The sequence below is a fragment of the Papio anubis genome, chromosome 6, assembly GCF_008728515.1.
Source record: "Papio anubis isolate 15944 chromosome 6, Panubis1.0, whole genome shotgun sequence".
Classification (NCBI taxonomy): Eukaryota; Metazoa; Chordata; class Mammalia; order Primates; family Cercopithecidae; genus Papio; species Papio anubis.
The window spans coordinates 20948681-20975550 of record NC_044981.1 but is presented as its reverse complement, the minus strand read 5'-3'; the positions used below and the strand labels follow the sequence as shown (position 1 = coordinate 20975550).

General features: G+C 37.1%; 1 protein-coding gene across 3 annotated transcripts in view; it reads right to left on the bottom strand.

The window, feature by feature from the left end:
• The window catches only part of CDKAL1 (CDK5 regulatory subunit associated protein 1 like 1), a 701952-nt gene that overhangs the window by 269134 nt on the left and 405948 nt on the right, over nucleotides 1-26870 (bottom strand). For all 3 annotated transcript variants that reach the window (XM_031667632.1, XM_031667633.1, XM_021936624.2), the window contains exon 10: nucleotides 8589-8755. In XM_031667632.1, coding sequence (XP_031523492.1) covers nucleotides 8589-8755 — 167 coding nt within the window. The remainder of the gene's footprint in view (nucleotides 1-8588; nucleotides 8756-26870) is intronic.

Sequence of the window (26870 nt, the reverse complement as noted above, 5' to 3'; positions counted from 1 at the left end):
ATTTGGTCTTCTGTTCCTGTGTTAGTTGGCTGAGGATAATGGCTTCCAGCTCCATCCATGTCCCTGCAACGGACATGACTTTGGTTTTTTTTTTTGTTTCATGGTTGCATAGTCTATGTACCACATTTCTTGATCTAGTCTATCATTGATGGGCATTTAGGTTGATTCCATCTCTCTGCTATTGTGAATAGTGCTCCTATGAACATACCCATGCATGTGACTTTATAACAGAATGATTTCTATTCCTTTGGGTATGTGCCCAGTAATGGGATTGCTAGGACGAATGGTATTTCTGTCTTTAGATCTTTGAGAAATCTCCACAAAGTCTTCCACAATGGTTGAACTAATTTACACTCCTATCCACAGTGTATAAGCATTCCTTTTTATCCATACCCTCACCACCATCTGTTATTTTTTGACTTTTTAATAACAGTCATTCTGACTGGTGTGAGATGGCATTTCGTTGTGGTTTTGATTTGCATTTCTCTAATGATCAGTGATGTTGAGTTTTGTTTTTTTTTTTTTCATATGATTGTTGGCCACAAGTATGTCATCTTTTGAAAAGTTTCTGTTCATGTTTTTTGCCCAGTTTTTAACGGGTTGTTTTATTCTTGTAAATTTGTCTAAGTTTGGGAATTCAGAAGGGGGATTATACCACAATGTGGATTAAAGCATTTCAAGACAAACATAAAGGATTTGGCTGTTTATATTCTCACACTAGGTTTATTCTCTCATGCCTGCTTTCTCATAATATAGACACTGGAACTGAGAATAACAGAGAAGCACATAAGATAGATCTCTGTATAAATTATTGATGGCCATATAAGCAGAATTTTTAAGTATGATCCAGGCATGTTCTTGTGTTCCTCAGGAAGACAGAGGTACCCAATATTTTCAACATAAGAAACATTTACCCACAAAATAGCTCATTTTCCCTAGAAAATATACCTGGCACAATAAGGATAAAATAACATTCAGCAGCAACAAAGTGCAATCTGTTCTGAAACAAAGTCTATTTACAAGTTCATTTATTTTGGGGTCCTTCAGTCTATATACAATCATGAGCCTTACTCACCCAGATTTAACATTACAAACAAAGACTCAGTAGTAGGAAGCAACAAGCTTGGTAAATTTTTCTCAGGAGTAGCTGAGATCAAGAAAAGCTTTGGCCTCTTGGGCAGGGCTGGAATTAGGGGCTGAGGCCTGGACAAGGGAACAAGTGAGTAGTATCACAGAACAAAGAAGCTGAGACTCAGGTATGGGCAGAGATGCCAGTTGGTTTTTGTTTGTTTGGTGTTTGTTTTAAGTGGAAAGGCCTGACTAAAGCTTCCTGATGCTCAAACCCAGATTACTCAGAGAAGTTGAAGAGTTAGAATGTTGGGTAGAGCCTATAATCTTGCTGACAGGAAGTAGCATTTCAATTTCATCTTTTATCAGTATTAGATGGCAGGTAAGAAAGGACGTTCCTTTCATCCACCTCTTCCCTTTCAGAGAGGCTGTTCCCTGCTCTCAGAATTAGGCTCCCAATGAAGCCTGATAAACTTAAAAAAATGTGTATGAGCCCTTTTAATATCTGATAAAAGTTTTCTCTCTTTAATATTCGGAAAGACATAAACTTCTGTTTTAGTTTTAGATGTTCCACTGACCTCTTAAAATTTATTCGCAAGTGCCAGGATAAGAATCAAACGGAGCACTGATGATTATAGATGGCAAAAAACAGTGCCAACCGTTGCCAACAGTTAGATCAAACCACATACTGACATGTCTCAAAAGCTATAGGTGGATGGTTGAAATAAAAGATCTTTCCTTTCCATTTCCTTGCTGAAAACAAGTAATCTAGCATGTCTTTTTATTCATCAAAAGGGAAAAAATATTTTGTATACAACAGTAGAGAATATATTTACATATTATTCTATTATTCCAGAAAGTATAAACCCTAAGGAAAAGAAATGTTTAAAGACACAGCCTGAAGTGCTGAATTCAGTCTGGAAAATCTGTATTGCTTTGATGAAACATAAGCGCAGCATGTACTGAGTTTGCTATTATTTTGAAACTATGAGGTATTTTCTAAAACTCGGCAAAGGCAAACATATTATTAATGTTCATAAATTATCATGCAACAAAAGTCCTTGACAGGTATCTACTGTCTTTCACCAGATGAATTTATTTCACTAAATACAGAATTAGGTTAGAATATAAGGTCACTGAAGTAGAAGTAAACATACAAAAATCCAAGGTAGCAGGAAGCTGATTTGTTACAGTGATTAAAAGATTTCCAAACCAAAAACAGATGGGATATTTAAAATATCACTATTTGCAATTAACCTTATGATGACATGTACCATAAATATACTAAATGTAAATCTTGAGCAATACTACATATTTTAATTCAAGCTAAATAAAAGGTAGCACAATATCAACGTGAATGTTAGTGTCAATGTTTTTTGGCAATATTTTACAAAATAATATGTTTAAAAATATATAATTTGTTTTATTGTAATTTGAATATAGAAATAGTCCTTATTAAGAAGCACTTGCAACCTAGATTAATCAGTTTGCCCTCTCTGGTGCAGGCTGTAAGCAATGCACTAAAATTTTCATACAATTTTGAGACACGCAAGTCTCTTAAAGGGAGATAAGTTACTTTAAACTATTCATGACAGAGGGAGGACCAGGATAATTTTTTAAAGTAAACATTTCAACTTTTATTTTAGGTGCAGTGGTACATGTGCAGGTTTGTTATATAGGTAAACTTGTGACTTGGGGATTTGGCATACAGATTATTTAGTCATCCAGGTACTAAGCCTAGTACCTGACATTTTTTTTTTTTCTGAACCTCTGCCACTTCCCCCCGACATCCGTCAAGTAGGTCCAGTGCCTGTTGTTCCCCTCTATCTGTCAATGTGTTCTCATTGTTTAGCTCCCAGTTGTAAGTGAGAACATGTGGTGTTTGGTTTTCTGTTCCTGCATTAGTTTGCTAAGGATAATGGCCTCTAGTTCCATCTATGTTCCTGCAAAGGACATGATCTTGTTCTTTTTTATGGCTGCATAGTATTCCATGGTGTTTATGTGCCACACTTTCTTTATCCAGTCTACTGTGGATGGGCATTTAAGTTGATTCCATGTCTTTGCTATGGTGCATAGTGCTGCAATGAACATACATATGCATATGTCTTAAATACATAAAATCCAGATACTTCCTATTTTCCTTACTGCCTAAGAGCTTTAACATCTTTTCCCTGTCAGCCAATCCATGAAACTAAAACCAAGACAAACTGTCTGATTTTAATTTCTCCTCTCTAGTGATTTTAAAAAGCAGTGAAAGTTAAGAGGCAGGAAGAGAAGAAAGAAGAGCCTAGATTATCTACAAATTCAATAATCATACAATAAGCTCATTTGTTCTAGACAGTCCTAAAGATACTATCTATCACTATGGCATTTTAGCTGGGCAAATAAAACACAACACATCCCTTAGATGAATCCCTAACTGTCCAGTACATCTTCACAGACGCGTGACTCATGAGAAACACATATGACAACCATTCCCAAACTCTTCTGAAACTGGATATTCAGCAGATATGACGGTACTTCAATACATGAGGCATGAAGCCAAGGAACAGTTAATAAGCCAAGCTTTGAAGATCATATCATTCAATATATATTTATCAAGTGTATGAAGTGTGTGTTATCACAGGCACTGATATACAAAGATGGACAAGACAACATCTCCCTTACGATAAAAGTCATGTTGGATTTGTACATAAATAAGTAATCATGATGCACCATGATGAGTGCCCAAAGAGACAGAGATCTGTTGAACAGAGGTACTATGAAGCACAGAAATTATGTGGGAAGAGTTTGGGAAGGCTTCCTTGAAGAAGAATAGAGTAGAAAGCATTTGCAAATTAGAATACATTAGAAACCAGTTCAGCGGCTAACTGGCTATGTTGTTTAGCCAGTTATTTAACCTTTCTAACCCATGGCTTCTCAATTAACGAAACAAAAATAATAGCCAGGCACAGTGGTGAAAGTGAAATCCCATCTCAAAAAAGTGGGCAAAAGAAAATTGAGGATAATAATATCTATAGAGCTAGCCTGTTGTAAGAAGAAAAAGAGATCACACATGTAAAACACTCAGTTTCCTGCAAACAAGAAGCACTTGATAAATTGTACTGATTTTATCAGTTAGGAGTGATTTCAGGTGCCTCATTAGCAGCAGCCATTGTACCACTATTACTGGTCTCATGGCAACTTGTTGGGTTCACATGTATTATTTTTAGTCTGAGTTAATACTTTAGCTGGAGGCTACCTATCACTAGGAGGACAAAACTAAGAAATGTAGTTTTAAGAGTAATCAAATTCATAAACCACTTCACTTTCTATAAGGTCAGAGATCATTAAAGAGGAATGCAAAGGTTATTACATTAGCAGTATCAATAGGAAAGCAAACACAGGGAAAATACATCTTATTTGCCACTACAGGGGCAATATATAAGCCAGCACATGTAGTAGCAAATATTAGTATGTCTGATTAACACATCACTACCAACTGTCATCATATGGTAAGTATAGCATGAGAAAACGGTAATGTAAAAATTTCAGAAGTATGAAATGGTAAAAAAAGAAAAAAAAAGATATATAGGAGGTATCATTAGAGTACTCCTCAAGGGATAAAAGAATAAGAATGTAATAGAAAAAAAGTAGTACTCTGAATGTCCTAAAGGACTTATTCTTATCCTTTAGGCAATAGGGACTTTAAGGTGACATAAAGCATGTTGATTGTTTTAACTATTGATTCTATTATCATATGCAAGTTTACTATAGCATTGTATAACCTCATAGGTATATTTCTTCAATTCCAGGGTGTCTTTGTCACAATATATATGTTTGAGATATCTTTTGTCAGTTATATCATAATTTAAATGAATCCTATATTGTTTTTTAAGGGCAGTGATACTAAAAATAAGGTTGGCAGATGTCCCAAACACATACTTCACTACGTGTCTGCCTATTAGTGATAAAAAGTTCTCCTTCCCTTCCTTTTATTCAGTACACATGTATTCAATATTTACTATATAAAGTGCCACACACAATGCTAGACTCTTGAAGAAACCTTCAAAGTGATCCTGTGTTAAGTGTAATATGCATCCTCTATTTCTATGCAGACTGAATAAAATGTGTTCTCAACAGATGTATCTTTCCACAGCATACTTTTAAATAATGATAAAAACTTTGATGCTTTCCTTTATATAACTTTCCCTTTAAACTGTTCTTTTTTTTTTTTTAAGTTGGTTAAAAAAGGTTTTTAAAAAATCTGACAGTCAGGTGAATAAGAAGTGAACAGAATGAAGAGGAGGGAAAACAGACCAGCCAAGTGCTCTCTAATTAAAGTCTGTTGTGTGAAGCATCTTCCAAAAACACAAGAAGGCTGAGTCTTACCAATAAAATTCTCAAGAAATCCCTGCCCTGAAGGGTATCAGGGTAGTTATTTGAAGCATCAGGGTAGTTATTTGAAGAGTAGATTCCTTCAATCCCTATAGTTTAAAAAATCACCACCTTCATTTGCTGTTATTTTTTCTGTTTTCATCTTCTGTTTTTTTCTTACTGGTGAACTCTGTTCGGCACCCTTGAGATAAGTCATGTAATTTCTGTAGAGTGGTCTAAGCCTAGTGAGAGGAATATGGACATTTACAAGGTTTTGCTGTGCACAGGACTGAGGAACACCAGATTTGGGCACCCTTCCCTACTGCCCTTTTTGACACTGGGAAGCCATGTAAACCTTCTGGGACTCAGTCACCTTTTCTGTTACATAACAATGTGTTTGTGGAATCCTGAGTGTTGTGGGCTCTGTCATGGAGAGGAGGATGAGAAGAAACAGCAAGGTGTGAAGGTCTGGTCCAGGAAACAAAGGAAGAGTTTAAAAGCTCTTACTCTGAGATGGTGTAGACCTTTGATTCTTGCATATCTTTGTTTCCTTTTGTTCTATTTCTTTTGGATGGCTTTCTCCCTGGGTGTGGTATCGTAGCCTGGATTACCTCCTGCACATAAAGTGCATAGTAGTGGGTGGCTTTCTATGGGGAACAATTCTCACCCTTGAAGCTCATTTACTTCATCATCTTTTGCTGCCTCTTCTGGCCAGAGGTTAGGATTTCAAAGTTCAAGACTACAGTGTGGGACTCTATATTTTATGAAGAAGGCTCTTCTTTTTTTTTTTTTTTTTTTTTTTTGAGATAATCTCGCTTTGTCACCCTGGCTGGAGTACAGTGGCACAATCTTGGCTCCCTGTAAACTCTGCCTCCTGGGCTCAAGTGATTCTCCTGCCTCAGCCTCCAGAGTAGCTAGGATTACAGGTACCCATCACCCCGCTGGCTAATTTTTGTGTTTTTAGTAGAGATGGGGTTTTACCATGTTGGCTAGGCTGGTCTAAACTCCTGATCTCAAGTGATCCGCCTGCCTTGGCCTCCCAAAGTGCTAGGATTACAGGTGTGACCCACTGAGCCTGGCCAGCTCTTCCTGTATTCATTCTCGTATTCACTCATGTATTGAGCCATCACTGGGTGGGATAGATCCACAGACAGATATAACAAGAGCATTGCCTCAAGATGACAATGTAGGAGGAAAGGCCAACATGATACATACTTCAAAGGATTTTAAAAATATAATGTCATGACAATCAGAACCTGTTATCACTCCAACTGCGATCTATGAACTAAACATCTGGTGTTTTCCAGGGAAAGTACAAAGTTATATTTCAGATCTTTTGTTGATTTTTAGAAGCTCTTCTGGAGCATCTATTCAGAGGTCAACAAGTCTGGCACTACTTCAGGTGCTGAGCACTAGGATTTGCTACACACACAGTATTGGCTGCGGCAATCTTACAATCAATTAAAATGCTGAATTTATTCCAAGGAGTATTTGGTTAGTTACCTCGGAGCCAACACAGGATTTTTTATCCTTGTGCTTATTCCTACTTGAACTTATCCGACTCTATCTATTGTGGGTCCCTGGATCCCTGATCAGATCTTTTCCAATCCAAAAAAAGTGGCTGTTATCATAAAGCTTATATTGATGGAGCCTGTTTCCCCTCCTACCCACTACACATCTAGTGCATCTCCTGGTCTTCACGATGTACGCCTCACATTTACTGCAAACACAGCAAGACTGTCTCAGCTCTTAGCATATATATATATTTTTTACAGAGAATCACTTTGCTTTATCAAGTGTTGAGTCAGTGTTACGTAAAAGTTGACATGCCTGCGACTTATTTTTAACTAGCAAATCATAATCATCCCACACTGTCTAAAGTACTAAACTTAACATATAAATCATATACCCTTACTAGAAAGAGCTAGCTAGAAAAATGTAAATAAAAAAATTAAAATTGCTAAACTTCCTCATTATGTATTTATAATTAGCAGTCAAATTATTAACTCTGTTTTCAGAATTTCTGAAATAGGTTGTTGATATTAAGGAAGTTGTTCAACAAAAACCTCAACAAGTATAGTCTTAAAATCAAATCAGTGAAATAATCTTTTAAATGTTTAGCTAGCTATCCATTAGCATTTGCATTAAATTTCAGCAACAGTGGCTGTTTTAGCTTTTTGGGATGTTATTTTTCTGCACAAACATACTGCAAAGAACACACTTGATAAAAAATAAAAGTTATTTGTTTTCATACTTTACACATGACTTTCCAATAGCACTAATCAGATTTTATGTCCATAACTATGGGTATAAAGTAATTATTTTATTTCTCAAATAGTAGTCATGGATCCCCTGTCCATATTCTTTGCTCCTATTTACTGTGTCATTTGCCATCAGGTACCACAGTTACCTGGACATATGCCCATTTGCCTAGTTTGACACAGCTACTTAAGGGTAAGCATCCCAATCTGTGGAAGAGTATAAAAAAAAGTCAGGGATCACAGAACCACCTTTGTTCACAGTGATTACCATTATGTCGATAAATCAAAAATAAAGAAGGAAACTCTCTGAAAGAAAATGTCATGTATTCAGGAATGGGCATTACAATGGAAATACAGATGCCGCATGAGCGAATCAAATGGAAGAGTCTCTTGTTCTGTGTCCCTCTGATTCAACTTCACCTCTATGTATCTCCAGATGAAGGGAGGAAATTGAAAATTCATCCTCAAGCTTCAAGTACAGTACCCTTTCTGATATGGCGAACAGTAGTTTGGGTAACACAATAGTGACTGTGGGTTGCAAAATTAATGCAACATATCAGCAGTTCTGAATCAGACAAGGGGTCAAAATGGAGGAACTGAGGCAAATTTATGTGCTGGAAGACAGAAGGACTACAAATAAGAAACAAAGAACTGTGGCAAGGTGGCAAGTATTGAAAAATGGGGCAATGTCAATTAATGAAGAGGAAGCAAAAAGTGTTGGTTGCCAAAGAAGGGATCTGAAAGTCTTAATTCGTTCTTGGAAATGCGGGACTACAAAAATAAATAAATAAATAAAATTGTGAAAGAGTTTTAAATGAAGCTGATGCCATGATACTGAGGCTGCCACACTGTCTGGATTGGTTAGTGTCTATGTCAGCATGCAAATGGGGTGCTTTTCCTTACCTCCAGATGCTCTAAAATATAGGGCGGATTTGTCATGCCAAGCCTCAGCATTGCTCCCTCAGGAATCACTTCAACCAGTTTCCACAGGAGTGTGGGGAGATTGGTGCCAATATCTCTGCCGTAAGCCCCCGTGTCTTCACTGGTCAACCATATCTCACAAACACCCTCTGTGAATCAAAGGAGATAATTAACAAATCTGTGGCAGAGCTGTTTCCTTCATCATACAGCTGCTCACTCTTTATAATGCAGTATTTCTCAACACTATTATTCAGGCAGTCTGGGTATTCAATTGCAAAGAAAAAGCAGCTTATCCCATGGTGCCAGTGGGTTATTAAGTTCATTTTACGAACACCAGAGAGTTACAACAATGCTGTAAATTATCAGTGTGTCCTGTGAAGTGATTAACATTCACAGCCAATCAGTTCAACTGTGCTTCCTCCAAAGCACTTTGATCAAGACTAAAGCCTCAGTCCCACCTCAGAGAATACCTATTTTATTGAATACTCTAAGCCCTGGAACTGAAAGTCACTTCACAGAACAGGTACTATCAGCAGTTAACTCATTAATCAGTATGGCACCAACCTAAGGAAAAATGCCAACTGTAGTTAAGGTTTAGCTCACATATTATTAATTATTAGGTACCTATTTTTCTCATAGCAACCATTCTAGTCTGTCTTCGTTATTCAATCAAAAATAGTATTCATTTTATTGCTGCATTCAAAAAAGTTGGTTGCTGCCTAAACTGAGTGTTGGAAAACCTGTTTACTGACAGCTTGCTTTCTATTTTCCATAAATCAGACTTTAGGAAAATGTATATATATATATTTTGTGGTTATTATTGTTATAAAGAATCCTGACTTCACATATCATACCCTGCAATGATACTGCTTCAAATGTCCAGAGGAAATACTTTGGGATGCCCCTCATGTTATTTAAAATGAATAAAACAGAGTTAGCAAGAGCCATTTAGGCTTTCATGGCACACAGAACTTTTCTGAACCCATATTCAGTGAAATGATCAGCCTATTTTAAAAGGCCAAATGATTAACAAGGCTAAAACAAACAATGAAGTGAGCCTGTGAAATTCGTTCTCGCTCAAGTGGTTTGTTGCTTCTGCAGAACCTCAACACACACATAGGCACACAAACTGAAGACTTTAGCCTGAACTAAAGTATAAGTTTCTAGAAAGTGTCTTCAAATTATAATTTTAAATTATCTTTAGTTGACAGAACAGAAGAGTTTCAAAAATACATTTAAATATTCCTAGCCAAGAGAAACAACAAATAAAACACATGGCTTTTATGTGAGTATGGACTTAAAACTTACAGAATAAAAAAGTATAAAATAAAGATCTTCGCTCCTCTTAATATGTTCCAAGAGGTAGAAAAAAAAAAAAAACAGCATAAAGATTTCCAATCACTATTATTTCCTTTAGCATAAGAAATACAATTACTTTAGCAAAAAACTAAACCATATAAAAACATTTTCACTTTTTCCTGCCTATCTTTCTAAGACATACACATCCTCACTCACACCCACACAACATGGAAAATACAAGGATAGAAATAAGATTTTAGTTTCCCCAAATTAAAGAATCAATAACTTAGCATTGAGAACAGAATACATAGAAAAAAGATCACTTAAAAAGCTTTTTAAAAAATAAAAAGCTCAATACATTTAAAAAGCTGAAGATATTTTTAGCATCTGAAAATTAGTAGTATTATGGATATATGGGTTTTCATAGTTTAAATTAAATACCTAGTTCCAGAAATAATAAACCTTTGCTTAATCTTAATCATTTCATAAAAAGCTTTATCCTCCAAAGAAATAGTCTGGCATGTCCACAGGCTATTTTTAGAGGCGTATAATTTTATAAATATTCTCTGTAGATGAAATAAATCTTTTTCTATTTAAAAAGTGGACTGAAATTAGTGGTATCATCTTTAATATTATATCTGCCATTACACACTGGACTCATACAATCTTTTTTTTTTAACAAAATCTTATCAGAAAATCCACTCCAGGAAAAGAGATGGCTAAGTAACAACATAAACAGATTTTAAAACATTCTGAAAGAGGTTATAAAAACAGGACATTATCCATGATTTTCCAGTTACTGGCATTTGAGCAACACAATATGAATATTTTAAAATGAACAGAATAATTTTAATTTATAATTTTTCCATCCAAATGGTTCCATGTTATGCCTTATGTAGAGAGCGCGGGTTCCTGGAACAGTGCCTTGCTGTTGCTAGATGAATATAGAAGGGGAAAAATCGCTATGAATAGGAATGGAAATAACATCCATGGAGAAACAGCAGCCAGCTCTTCAAGCTGCATAGGTGGGGACCAATAGCCCCCTGGTGGGCTGAAACTTCAAATTAAATCACATAAAGAGGAAGCAGCTGTAACACTAAATCAGCAACAACAGGAATAATGGTCTTGATGTCTCCAAGATCAAGGCTGCTAAAATACTCTACATAATAGCAACCTGGTTTAAAACACAATGGAACGAAAGAGCATGCGCCAAGTGAAACCCTTGGACTTGAGGAGTATTTTGCTTTGCCAATTCAATTCAAAAATCTGTCAAAGATGATCTTGTTCTTAGTCAATGTGAGAAAGTTCAGCTTTTGTAAGGGTGTATTTCAAGCATGAATCCTAATGAGAATGGATCCCTCAAACAGTTAGGATATGGAAGTCATTACATACTAAAAGTGACGCTAAATGTGGAATCCCCATGCCTGACATCCTTTTCCCTGGAAAGTCTCCTGATTAGTCATAGCACAGGCAGTCCGTGCCAGGCCACGCTTGCATATGAAGTCACCAGAGCACCTGAGGGCTTCAGTAGTCACTAATGGACACACATTGGGACACAAGCTTGTATCCACACACTTAACTGGCTAGACTTATGAACAGAAGTGCTTGCCTAAACAGCTTCATTTCTTAATGACTTCAGTTATGAGCTTTATTTCTTTGCACATTCAGTTCTCAATTCATCCAAACATTTATTTGGCCCTTACCGTGTGCCCTGCAGCTCTTCCAGCTCACAACAGATATGGATTCACCATTAAATGGCTATTAGCTAAGAGCTGGCAGGGGACACTTACTAACACTTACTAACCTCAGCGACCCTTCGCATCCATCCCTATTGCCAGTGGGGATACAATGGGACAGCCTTCAAGAACACAGCCTTAGACCAAAATGAAGGGTCTGCTGGGCTGGCTTAAAATGGACACAATGTCCGCCTCAGTAAGATAGTCTCAGTCTGCACTAGAACTTGGAATTTGATTAGTATATGTCAGGAAAATAAACACATGAAAATGAAAAAGAGATGCAAGCAGGAAGAACTAAGATAGGAGAAGTGAATGCCCATTAAAAACTCCCATGCCTGTAAAAATAAATACATGCAAAAAAAGAAAGTGGTAGGGTAGGAAAGTGGGAGACAGAAATTGGGGATTTTTTAAGCATCCAAGGGAAGATTTTACTTTTTTCTAAAATTGCTCATCTACCTTACTTTTGTTCGTTTTCCCAAAAATTGTTCAGTCAACCCAACTTTTTAAATGAACATTATGTTCATCAGATCATCCACCATCCTTTTGATGCATTAATTTTGGTAAAAGGAAAGGCAAATACTGGGAAGAATGAAATGTACTATACAGGAAAAAAGCCATAAGTTTAGTTATTAGATTCCATGATCATCTTACCCAAGCAATTATAGACCAGCCTGTAGTTGAAACACAAGCCATTTTTTCCCTGAATAAACAGCAACCCCAACAGCTAGATTCCCATCTCTGCTCCATAGCAATTTGAGATGACAAGAGATGGAAGTAGAAGACCTAAAAGTTTGATAATAAAAGGAGAGTAATATCTTCAATCAAAGTCTCACCACAAAGAAAATTCTCTTTGAAAAATCAAACTTGGCCAAAATTCAATTTCAAAAGATTATGACTCACTATAACTTTATATATGAGCTTCATAGTAATAAATTAAAATATGGGTGAAGACTGATTTTATCTGGTCAAGAAGTAGCATTTCTCTAGTAGTTCCTGCTTTATCTATGAGGAAAATTTCCATGATAAGTTGTTTCAATTATTCATGAATAGTCTCTAAAAATAACTACAAACATCCAAAACCTGTAAATAATGATTACAGGGATCACTAGCTAAAGAGCACTGGATGGCAGGGAAACCTACATCAAGGACATATCATTTAAAAATCCTTGGAAAATCTGCTAACTCTACCTCCCACAACCCGGTGTGTGCTCTCCCCTCCCCATCTTTTTTTTTGTTTGTTTTTTCTGAGACTGTTTCACTCTGTCACCCAGGCTGGAGTGCAATGGCACGATCTCGGCTCACTGTAACCTCCGCCTCCGAGGTTCAAGTGATTCTCCTACCTTAGCCTCCTAAGTAGCTGGGATTACAGGTGCACACAACCATGCCCAGCTAAGTTTTGTATCTTTAGTAGAGACGGGGTTTCACCATGTTGGCCAGGCTAGTCTCCAACTCCTGACCTCAGGTGATCCACCCGCCTTAGCCTCCCAAAGTGCTGGGATTACAGGCATGAGCCACCGCACCTGGCCCCTCCCCTTGTCTTTTGTTCTCCATTCCTATCCTTTGTTTTTTCCTCTCAATTTTATCCTTGAGTCTTTCTCCACCATCTGGTTCCAGCCTTTATTCTCCCACTAAGGAAAATACATGAAACATATATTATTTGTTATATTTATTTAATATGCATTAAATTGTCTGCTTTTACTTCCTGCTGCTTTCTTTTAAGGGTCACAGTGCATTATATTTTTAGGGCTTCTTCCTTCTTAAAAAATAATCTTAGAAAATTCAGAAATTAGGCTGGGTGAGGTGGCTCACGCCTGTAATCCCACCACTTTGGGAGGCCAAGGCGAGCAAACCACCTGAGGTCAGGAGTTCGAGACCAGCTTGATCAACATGGAGACACCCCATCTCTACTAAAAATACAAAACTAGCCGAGTGTGGTGGTGCATGCCTGTAATCCCAGCTACTCAGGAGGCTGAGGCAGGAGAATCACTTGAACCCGGGAGGCAGAGGTTGAATTACCTGTAGTTCCCTGAGCAAGTCACTATATTTACACCCATGCTGTTTCCTCTACCTAAAATGACCTCTAGTCTTCTTTGCGTGAGAAATACCTCTTTGAGGCCGGGCACTTGTGCCTGTCATCCCAGCACTATGGGAGGCCGACGCAGGTGGATCACTTGAGGTCAGGAGTTCAAGACCAGCCTAGCCAACATGGTGAAACCTCACTGCTACTAAAAATACAAAAAAGCCAGGCACAGTGGGGCATGCCTATAGTCCCAGCTCCTTGGGAGGCTGAGGCAGGCGAATTTCTTGAACCTGGGAGGCAGGGGATGCAGTAAACTAAGATGGCACCACTCCACTCCAGCCTGGGAGACAGCATGAGACTCGGTTTCAAAAAAAAAAAAAAAGAAATACTTCTTCAGAAAACTTTCATGACCACTGAGAATAATTTACATGCTCTTCTCCTGTGCTTTCAACACTCTTGTACATCATTCTGTTAATACAATGTGTTATAATTATTGGTTTGTCTTCCCTGAGAGAAAAGAAGCATTTCCCAGGCAGAGCTGCAAAAATCTAAAACACACACGCCTAGGACCTATGATGATGCTAGCAAACAGCAAGGCCTCAATAAATTTTGGTTCCATCAATCAACATATTTGATGGGATCGCTTTCAGTAAAAAAAAAAAAAAAAAGAGATGCACAGATTAAGTATATTTCAGCTAACATCTGAAAAGCACCTCTTCCTATACAGACACATAAATATACACACATACATATAAACAGACACACACAAACACACACACACATACAGAGAGTATGCACAAAAGTGAAGGAGGTTATGTATTAGGCAATGAGGAAATACCAAAATGAATATTATTTGGACAATATGGAAATGCAGCTTGAATGTTGCAAAGTTTCTTGCATAGTGTCTTAACTTCTATACAAGGTTAACAGTCTTGCTTAGGGTTCCCTATTACCCGACAACAACAGCTGGCCAGCACAGCAACTGAATACAACCAGCTTTTCACTTACAGGTATGATTTTCTTTTTAGTTACAAAGAAGTTCAGACAGATCAATACCCAGAAAACAAACTTTATCACTATTTTTATTGTCTTAATAACAAGAGTTAACAAAGGGATGGTATTTCCAGACCTTACTGATATCTGTAATTATACTGGTTACAGAAAAAAAATTTGTTGGCATAAGTTGATAATGCTGTTGCTAAACAAAAACAACTTGTTTATTTCTTTCAAAGAATATTGTTTATTTCCATACTTCTGCAGGAATTTGGAAATAATGGAAAGTTCAAAACAAACTAAATACCATAAAAGGATGATACAGTTTCTGAAAACAAGGCATCTGACTCCCTAGTCTCCAAAATCTGTAATAAGCCTCAATGAAGCAGATTAAGTTTATCCTCTTAATACTATAGTATGTTATGCTCCATATACGGGCATTTTTAATACCCCTAAAGAGAATATAGATAGCAGTGTCTATGAACAGGTCCTCTTGTGTTTCAGTAGGATGTGGAGAGAGGTGTAATTCTATCTTTAAAAATCACAACGGGCTCAACCGCTAGCAGTCCAAACACTATGGATACACAAAGGAGGAGGAAGAGGAAAGAAGAAAATCATTAGATGCCTGCAGTGCAGTACATTGTTCTCAGAAAATAATAATAATCAGTTGATAATGGTGATAAAAACTTATCTAGATTTCAAGACTAACAAAGAGCTACAGAATAGTTTAGAGGGTAAAGAAAAGTAAAAAAGCAAAAGATTTTTCATTATTTCAGCCACTGAGCTCAATTATGGAAGGAAGAACAAATAAAAGTTCAGATTTTTAAAGGACAGAATTTTTATGACTAATGTTTTGGTCCTAAAGTTCTCTCCCTTTGGGTTAGGCATAGTAGCCATAGTAGCTCATTCCTGTAATCCGTGCTCTTTGGGAGGCCAAGGCAGGAAGGAATCCCTGAGGCAAGGAGTTTAAGACCAGCCAGAGCAACACAGTGAGACCCTATCTCTACAAAAACTAAAAAAGTTAGTCGGGCATGGTAGTGTGCCCCTGTAGTCCTACCTATTTGGGAGGCTGAGGCAGGAGGATCACTAGAGCCCAGGAGCCGAGGTTACAGTGAGCTATGATTGCACCACTGCACTACGGCACTAGAGCCAGAGCAACAGAGTAAGACCTTGTTTCTTTTTTTTTTTTTTAAGTGACCTTCACTCAAGGTACAGTCAAACAGAACTGAAATTCTCCAGTTAAAATTAGAAAATTTTGTCTTTAAAATTTATACAAGTACAGATGGTGCCCGACTTACAATGGCTCGACTTAGGATTTTTCAACTTTATGACAGCGTGAAAGCGATATGCGTTCAGTAGAAACCATACTTTCAGTAAACATACAACCATTCTGTTTTTCGTTTTCAATACAGTATTCATCACATTGCATGAGATATTCAACACTATATTATAAAGTAGACTTTGTATTAGATGACTTTGCCCAACTATAGGCTAATAAAATTGTTCTGAGCATGTTTAAGGTAGGCAAGGCTAAGCTATGATGATCAGTAGGTTGGGTGTATTAAATGCTTCTTCTTTTCTTTTCTTTCTTTTTTGTTTTGTTTTGTTTTGTTTTCAAGACAGGGTCTTACTCTGTCACCAAGGCTGCAATGCAGTGGTGTGACCATGGGTCACTGTGGCCTTGACCTCCTGGACTCAAGCGATCCTGACACCTCAGCCTCCCAGGTAGCTGGGACTACAGGTATGTAGCACCACATCTGGCAAATTTTTGTATTTTTTGTACAGACAGGGTTTCACCATGTTGTCCAGGCTGTTCTCAAATTCCTGGAGTCAAAAAATCTGTTCTCCTTCGCCTCCCAAAATGCTGGGATTATAGGTGTGAGCCAATGCACCTGGCCTTTAAATGCATTTCAACTTATATTTTCAACTTATAATGGGTTTACTGGGCTGTGACCCCATCGTAAGTTGAGGAGCATCCGTACTTAAACAGCAAAGAGAGTTTTCTATTTTCTATTATATTATTATATGTTCAGTTTGAAGGTATATCAGGTATATGGTTTAGGTGTCCTCATACAAATAAAACATCATTCATTCATTCACTCACTCATTCATTCATTGACTCCTTCTAGCAAGTAATTGTTGAACACCTATTATGTACCAGACACTGTTCTAAACCTTAGAGATAAGGTCTCTGCCCACATGAAACCTATTCAAGTAAAACAGACAATAAACTAAGACATAAAGAACATATTGTCAAGTAAAAATAAGTGCTAATAAAAAATTTAAAAGCAAGATAAAAGGCATGGATGATGAGGTCAGGTGCAGTGGCTCACGCCTGTAATGCCAGCACTCTGGGAGGCTGAGGTGGGCGGATCACCTGAGGGCGGGAGTTTGAGACCAGCCTGACCAACATGGAGAAACCCCATCTCTACTAAAAATAGAAAATTAGTCAGGCGTGGTGGCATATGCCTGCAATCCCAGCTACTCGGGAGGCTGAGGCAGGAGAATCACTTGAACCTGGGAGGCAGAGGTTGCAGTGAGCCGAGATTGCACCATTGCACTCCAGCCTGGGCAACAAGAGTGAAACTCCATCTCAAAAAAAAAAAAAAAAAAAAGGTATGGATGATGGTACTGGATTACATCCCGGTAAACCCACTGTACGTTGAAAATGTGAGTTGAAAATATGAGTTGAAAATGCATGTAAAGGCCAGCCACATTTGGCTCACACCTGTAATCCCAGCATTTTGGGAGGCCAAGGAGGGTGGATTTTTTGAGTCCAGGATGATGAAGTAATTGGGAAAAGACACTTATCTTTGATAGGGAATAGTTGAGGAAGACTCACAATGACACAAAACCTGAATGAATCAAGGTAGTAAGCCATGTAGATTAGCTATCTAAAGGAAGAGCCCTTGAAGCAGAGGGAGTGTAAGTGCAAAGACACAATATGAGTATGCCTGCGTTCCCAAGGCACCACAAAGAGGTCAGTGTGGTTAGAATGAAGTGAGTGAGGGGTTTGTGGTGAGAAAGAATTGTACAAGGGGAGCCAGTGTTAACAGAAGTTGTTATAAGGGGCTCAAGCTCACAGGGCAGGACTAAGAGAGCAAAGATGACATGTTGATAAGCTATGCGCTGTCATAGCCAATAAATATGCAATATATATATTATAGTTGCCAGTGAAAGCTCTCAATAATTTCACTTTAAGATATTCTCATACTTATGCTCATGAAAACTGAATGCAGTTTCAAAATTCTCAAACCACTAGATATGTTGTATAAGAAGGGGCAGGAAAAAAATAACAGATAATGTAACTGTCCAGTCTTTCTGAACAAAATTAATTTCATTCACTCTTTATTTGGAGGGGAAATGTATTATTATAATTGACCAAAATATACTAAACAACACTCACAAATGTAAATAGAAATAAATAGAAGGAACCCAGACCAGTAACAATGTACGCTTTTTAGTTGGTATCACCTAGAGGAAAAGGAAGTGGTGCTTGTCTTTTATCTATTCTCTTTTCTTATTTCTTTCCATCCAACAGAGCCTAAATACTACTACTGGGCCCCTGCTTCTCACTTAGCATTATTTAAGTTGAAATCCAGCAAACAAACCAATACTTGCCAAAAACTCAGAGTCTTAAAGTTTGAACCACCGCTTTGGCTTCAGAAGATAGGACAAATAAGAATATGTAAAATAGAACCTTCTCTATGAGGCAGGAAAAGGAATAGAAAAATAGGCTCACCCTCAAGAACCTACTACCCCACAACCTGGAAACTTTAATTATAAATACAATAATTTGGATCACTTTATTCTTTTGAACTACAGGTAAATATCCTTAATCCAAAATGCTTAGGACCAGAGGGGTTTTGGATTTCAGATTCTTTTCAAATTCTGGAAAATCTGCATCATACGTATGAGCTAAACATCCTCAATCTGAAAATCCAAAATCCAAAGCGCTCCAATGAGCATTTCCTTTGAGTGTCATGTTGGCACTCAAAAAGTTTCAGATTTTAGAACATTTTGGATTTTGGATTTTTGGATTAAGGATACTCAAAGGGGGTTAGTTAAAATAGCCTTATGTGCCTTTTACAGGTTGGATGTAGGAGATGAGAAGATAGTTATGTTCTCTAGTAAATAAAAAGTAAAAAGGTTTTGTGTGTGTGTGTGTGCACGCGTGTGTGCACATATGCACTGTTTCTACATAATGAAAGAATAAAGTGCAATTCTAGGACAAATAAATATTGTTTAAAAGTTTTAAGAAGCAGCTAGTGATTCAGCCCTGAGGAAAGGAAGAATAGTCAGAATAGGAAGGTCTGATAGATATCCCAGTTAGCAAGAATTTAATAATCAGTTACTTCTTCAATTTAAAATTTCTAAGAACAAAACACTACAAACATTTGCAGGTAATATTAACAAAAGGTAATTTTAATACTATTATAATAGAATAACATATATATCAATAACCAGTTCTACAACTTGACCAAAACTATGCCAATCAAAATGATAACTACCAACATATTTGCTTCTACAGAGGAATATGTAATATCCAGTACAAACTGTTGACTCTGACCATACTGATGATAGCAAACATTAATTAAAAAAACAGGTCAGGCACAGCGGCCATACCTATAATCCCAGCACTTTGGGAGGTTGTGGTGGGTGGATCACTTGAGGTCAGGGGTTTGAGACCAGCCTGGCCAACATGGAAACCCTGTCTCTACTAAAAATATAAAAATTAACACAGCATGGTGGTGCACCCCCGGAATCCTAGCTACTTGGAAGGCTGAGGCAGGAGAATCACTTGAACCAGGAGGTGGAGGTTGCAGTGAGCTGGGATCACACCACTGCCCTCCAGCCTGTGCGACAGAGTGAGACTCTGTCTTAAAAAAGACATATTGTGAGGGCTTCCACTTCTATACATGAAGGATTAACTGTTATAGAAACTACCCTACTGCTGTAAACAACTAGAAAAATTGACACAATATATGAGACAACAATAATTGGACAAGGAACAACATAGTGAAGGAATGTGATTCTTGAGAGAAACAAAGGAGATGAGCAATATGAGTTCCCATATTACTATTTGGAGGCATTTTCCAGGCCACGATACAGACAGGTAGGAAAACAAATGATCTTTCTGATTTGAAAAGACAGAGGTTGGAGTTTAGAAGGTTACAATTGATAGGATTAAGTATCATAGAGGAGAGGGCTGCATATGGAGGCAGAGCTCCAAAAATCAGAAGAGGGCTCCCTTCAAGTCTCTGGCTGAGTACTGATGTGGGCTAAACTATTGACTATGGCTATTTATTTATTTGGAGACAGAATCTCACTATTTTGTCCAGGCTGGGCTCACTCTCTCAATCCTCCTGCCTTAAGCCTTCTGAGTACTGGGACAACAGGCATGCATCATTGAGTCTGGCTCAGTGTGGTTACAATCAGGAGGGGGAAAAAAAATCAATCAATAGGAACACAGTCAGAAATGACAAAGATGATGGAATGAGCAGACAAGGACATAAAAACAGCTATTGTACATGTGGTCTATGCATTTAAAAAAATATGAGCATGATAAGAAAACAAAAGAAGATATTTGAAAAGATCCTAGTGGAACTTCTAGAGATGAACTTGAAGACCTAGTAACAGAAACTACCCAAAATGAAATGAAGAGAAATAAAACATTCGTAATAAAAATGAACAGAACAGAACCACACCAAGCACACTAACACATAAGTAGAGTCCCTAAAATATGGCTAAATTTTCCCCAAATTTAGCAAAAACTATAAACCACAGATTCAATAAATTTAATCAGCCTTCATCAGAATAAGCCAAAGAAGCCACACCAAAGTACACAAACAAATTACTTTTTTTTTTTTTTTTTTAGAATAAACAAGGTAATGAGGAGAAAATCTTAAAAGCAACTGGGGGTTGGAAGTAATATTGTATATAAGAACAAAGAAAAGAGTGACAGACGACTTCTTGTCAGAAACGATGCAAGCCAGAGTGTAATGGAGACATAACCTCAAAAGATGGAAAAACTCTCAACCTAGATTTTTCTTGACTTTTCAGACAAAGCTCAGTGAACTCAATACCAGCAGACCTCTACTCCAAAGACTAATAAAGAAAGATCTTTAAACAGGAGAGAAATAATACTAGATAAAAAGCACAGTACCAGATGATACACAAAGAAAAGAATTGGACCAGAAATGCAAATGTGTGGGTATATATAAAATATAATTTTTAATCTTTTTTTTTTTTTTTTTTGAAACAGAGTCTCGCTCTGTCGCCAGGCTGGAGTGCAGTGGCGTGATTTCCACTCACTGCAACCTCTGACTCCCTGGTTCAAGCAATTCTCCTGCCTCAGCCTCCCAAGTAGCTGGGATTACAGGCACATGCCGCCACGCCCAGCCAATTTTTTGTATTTTTAGTAGACACAGGGTTTCACCATGTTGGCCAAGATGGTCTCTATCTTCTGACCTTGTGATCTGCCTGCCTTGGCCTCCCAAAGTGCTGGGATTACAGGCGTGAGCCACCATTAAAATGTAATTGCTCAGCTGGGCATGGTGGCTCACGCCTGTAATACCAGCACTTTGGGAGGCCAAGGCAGGCGGATCACCTGAGGTTGGGAGTTTGAGACCAGCCTGACCAAGATGGAGAAACCCCATCTCTACTAAAAATACAAAATCAGCTGAGTATGATGGCACCCACCTGTAACCCCAGATACTTGGAAGGCCGAGGCTGAAGAATCACTTGAATCTGAGAGGGGAAGGTTGCAGTGAGCTGAGATCACGCCATTGCCCTCCAGCCTGGGTAAAAATAGCAAGACTCCGTTTCAAAAAAACAAAACAAAACAAAACTATATATATATATATATATATATATATATATACACATACATAAAATTGTTTAAAGCAAAAATAATAACATATTATGGGGTTTACACCTGATGCAAAAGACTGACAATAGCACAAAGGACAAGAAGAAAGATGAAATGGAAATATACAATTGTAAGGTTCTTACACTATAAATAATGTAGTAAAATATTATTTGAATGTAGATTGTGATAAGTTAAGGGTATATATTTAAACCTGAGAGCAACCATCAATCAATCAAGGTGGTAATTTTGGTAAGCCCATCTTTTTTCTATTTTATAAAACACTTAAAAGGAGCTAAATCAACAAATGAAGTCTACGTGTGTTAAACGTAAGTTGTCTTATAAGCTAATTAAGTACAATGATCATTATTAAATTCTGCTATGTGAGGCTAATCTAGAGAGCTAATATTCAGTATTTTAAAACAGTATGTTAGTTATCCTCTTGCCGAAGGGGAAAAACCGAATGTCATTTTGAAATAACTACCTCATGGAAAAAAAGTGATAATTTCTCATCGCCAATAATTCAACTTTTCACAGAAAGGTAAAACATACTTAGTTGCTGGCACTGAGGAAAACAACAAACCAACAACTTTGTTGATCTCACCTTTTCTTTGCCCCAAAGCGCCAATTCAGGGCTCTCCAATTTGTACCTAGATACGATGTAAGATTTTAATAATTCTATGCTTGAAAGTCAGTTAAGGATACTTCTCTCGCTCTTCATGGCTTATCACCATGGTTCACTAAAAATAGATCCCATTAGATAAGCTGCTTTGGGCACTATGGGTAACACAATGCATGAGTGTAATCAATCAATGTATTTGAATAACAAACACAGACAATTTTTAAAAATAAGAATTATCCAGCTTGAAATGCCAAAACTCTTTATCCACTTCATTTTATAAATACAGACTGTGACAGAAAGGTCAACAGACTTGCCCAAAGTGATACAATAAGCAGCAGCACAGCATGGATTAGAATTAATCTCTTAATTTCCAACAAGGAACTCCAACATAATTCTTTTTAATGCCAACTTAGTGACTCAAGGAGAAGACCTATAAAATGCTAACTATAATTATGATATGAGTAGTACCAACCAAAAATCTCAAAAGCCAGCTTTAGTAGCATTAGAAATAAGAAATGATTGAAGAAAACCAAAACAATGTGTAAATAACATGAGATGCGTTAAGAGTAATAAACCTGTGCTATCCAATATAACCACAAGTCATATGTGGCTGCTGAACACTTGAAATGTAGTTGGTTTGAACTAAGATGTGCTTTTTTTTTTTTTTTTTTTTTTTGAGACGGAGTCTCGCTCTGTCACCCAGGCTAGAGTGCAGTGGCGTGATCTCGGCTCACTGCAACCTCTGCGTCCTGGGTTCCTGCCATTCTCTTGCCTCAGCCTCCCGAGTAGCTGGGACTACAGGAACCCAGTACCACGCCCGGCTAATTTTTTGTATTTTTAATAGAGATGGAGTTTCATCGTGTTAGCCAGGATGGTCTCGATCTCCTGACCTCGTGATCCATCTGCCTCGGCCTCCCAAAGTGCTGGAATTACAGGCATGAGCCACCATGCCCAGTCCTAAGATATACTTTAAGTGCCAAGGTACACATCTGATTTCAACTACTTAGTATGAAAAAAGAATGTAAACTATCTTATTAAGATTTTAAAATAATTTTTAAAACTGAGCTGGGCACAGTGGTACATGCCTGCAGTCCTAGCTACTTGCGTGGTTGAGGCAGGAGGACAGTCTGAGCCCAGGAGTTCAAGGCTGCTGTGAGCTATGACTGAGCCATTTTGCACTCCAGCCTGGGCAACAGAGAGAGGCTCCATCTCCCACTCCTCATCAAAAGAAATTGATTACAAATTGAAATTAGCATTTTGGATATGATGAGTTAAAGTATCTGATTAAAATAAACTTAACCTGTATATTTTTCCTTTTTTAATGTGGCTACTAGAACATTTTAAATTATACACATGGCTCATATATTTCTACTGGGCAGCACTGTTATAAGGTATAAAACTGCCTACAATGAAAAATGAAAATAATTAACATGAATTTTAATTCACATAATATATTAATAAATTATACTTTCTCCTAATTAATCAACAGAAACTGAAAATTCATCAGTGAAGTGAAATGATTGATAAAGATTTTGTACTTCATCTATGTATATTTCTTGATTGTATTGACATATTTTATTAAAATTCAAAACATACTGGTTAATAAATTAAAAAGTGGCATTCAGAAATGCAACTGTACAACAATCATTTGTGTATTATCTTTAAGTCATCTTGGACATACACATTTTATACACTTCACAGTGTTTACAAAATAGAAAGAGACTATTGTATTTAAAACTATACTTCAAAGTTGAGTCCTTAATTCTAACTATTAAAATAGATGTTTAGTAGTTCTTACTGCAAATAGCATTTCTATCTACAAATTGCTTCCAACTGTAAACCATTATTTATAAGTCATAAATGAAGAAACACAGAAAATAGGTAAGATATGTAATTTGCCAATTATTAACCAATACATGAGTGGGATAGAAATCTTTTAAAAAGCTCCTCATTTCCAGGTGTGATTTATACAACTTTTCTTGTTTAGGAAAAAATGAATGTCATTACCAAAGTACTCCTGTTAACTTGATAAAAACACCATCTCCATCTCTCAATCCCCCTCCATAAAACCTTTACAGAGAAACTCTCCACCTTTGTCTCCTCTGCAGCCAATATATTACTGTGGCATTTACTTACGAGGATTTAAAAAGAAATCGAGTACTTATAGTAATTGCACTGGTCCAAGCTTAGCCAAATACAGCAAAATCATTTTGTTATCTTTTATAAGTGTGCTGGTTAAGTTTTAAAAATGCTTTATTACCTCTATTAAGTCTGCCAAATCTCTTCTAGGAAAAACTGTTCTGATATTTCAAACTTGAGTTCACTTAAATATTCTACAAAACTCTTGCGAAATACATTTGCATTCTGTATTCTCTAACTCCCCAGTTCTTTTTTGTTATTTCCTGTGGCTTCAGCTGGTTAAGGATTAAGCTGAGGTCCTAGAAAGGGTGTCTTTCATTCATCATTTATTTCAAAGATCTCCAACAGTGACCAATGGAGAGAAATTACTCAGTAAATGCAGCAGGAGGAAGGAACAGACAGAAAAAAGTGGAGAGAAGTATCTCTAACATACTATATAATTTACTTCTAATTATGTTCATTGTGTATTGTCTCTCCGCCCCACCCCCAAATAGAAGGAAAGCTACAATAAGACTGAGATTCTCATCTGTTTTGTTCACCGAACTAACTCTTGTAATAGGACAGTGACTGAGGACATATTAAGCATCCGATGAATATTTATTTATTGACTGAATGAATAAATTAATAAGAAGACAGGAAGAAAGGGAAGCATGAAGGGTTGGGGAAGGAGGAAAAGGAGGAGGGACATTGAGATGACAACATGAAAGGAAGAAGGAGCCTATAGGTGCAGTTCTCGGATTTGCTTACAAAGAAAAGAACATAAGAAAGTATTCAAGTTTTCACAGTGTTTCAAACAGAAAACAAAGCATGAATGCTCATTCTCAGTGGAGTAGAAAGTACACAATCAGAAGATACCTATATGTATTCAACAGAAAAAAAAAACCAGATTGTAAAAATAACAAATTGAGTTTCTGTTAATGTTTCCTACTTACGCACCAATTTATCATCTTTTATATATCCACACAAATGGAGAATAGCCACCAAAATGGGAAGAAAAGGTTTCCTGAGAAATACAGAAAATTGAGATGCTTCTATCCATTAACTTAATCCATTTTCCCTTTAAAATGAGAAAAAAATAACATTATGTCATTTTAATAGGAAAAAAAGGAGAGTTTTACTACGGAATCATTTGAAGACCAATAGTCTACACAGAAGTGCACTGGCTATCTATCAGTTCCAAGAGAACTCCACAAATTTGAAATTTAAAACATCAAGTTAGAAGATGATATCCCGGAAGCAATGAAGACAACTAGCGATCATATCTCAGTTTCAAAACCCTTTCTCTCAACATAAAGTATAAGAATTGCTTAGAGAAATGGGTGATTCCAGGATTTTAGTTAGGGAAAGTACAAGGTAAGCCTAAAACACTTTCTGGTGCCAGACAGTAAGAAAGTACTAAAAAAATTATGAGGGCAAATCAAGAGAACAAAGGAGTCAAACTGAAGAAGCTCTCAATGGCCAATCTGGGACAATTTGATCAACAAAATAAATAATGACGGTAGTGGAATTTAAAGTATAGAACAAAATAAATATCCATGAGTCCAAAACAGAAAAGGTAATTCAAAAAATAAATGGAGGAAAAAGCAGAGGTCTTCCATATAATATAATTTTAATTACTGAATGTAAAAGGTAAGATACGAAAATCAACATCTGACAAACACCACAAGTAATAATTGTCAGAGGCAAGGATCATCCATGGATGTTAAAGTTAGTGGGCAGAAGGAAGATATTTATAGTTTTTAAGCATTTCCCCATAAGACATTAATTAAAATGAAAAAAAAAAAAAAAAAAAAAAACACCTCACAGTGGAGAAACTTGGCATCACCTTAACTATGTAATAAAAATGAAACCCACCAGTAATGAGACTTCTTAACATCATGTACCTTGATGTTCTAAAAAATATCAATTACTTCGGTGATACTCTTGCCAAAAATGCATAACCTGAATTTAATCACATGGAAATATCAGACAAACTCAAATTGAGAGAGGTGCCATAAAATAATTGACCAGCACATTTCAAAAATATTAAGGTTCTAAAAGACAAAGACAGGAGACCTGGCCCAGATTGGAAGTGAGGAGACTAAGGAGACATGGTAACTACATGTAATGTGGGATCCTAGATAGACCTGGGACCAGAAAAAGAATGTTAGTGAAACAATGGGTGAAATTTGGATAGGGTCTGTAGATTACATAGTAGTATTTTACCAACATTAAGTTTCTGGTATTGATAATTAGATAATGGTCACGTTAAAATAGAAACATTTAAGGCCAGGTGTGGTGGCTCAGGCCTGTAATTCCAGCACTTTGGGAGGCCAAGGAGGGATGATCACTTGATCCCAGTTGGTTCGAGACCAGCCTGGGCAATATGGCGAAACCCCGTCTCTACAAAAATTACAAAAAAAGTTAGCTGGGTGTGGTGGTGCACACCTGTAGCCCCAGCCCAGGAAGCTGAGGTAGGAGGATGGCTTGAGTGAGGGAGTTCAAGGCTGCAGTGAGCTGTGATTGTGCTACTACACTCCCACCGGGGGGACAGAGTGAAACACTGTCTCGAAAAAAAGAAAAGGAAAAGAAAAGAAAGAAGGCAAAG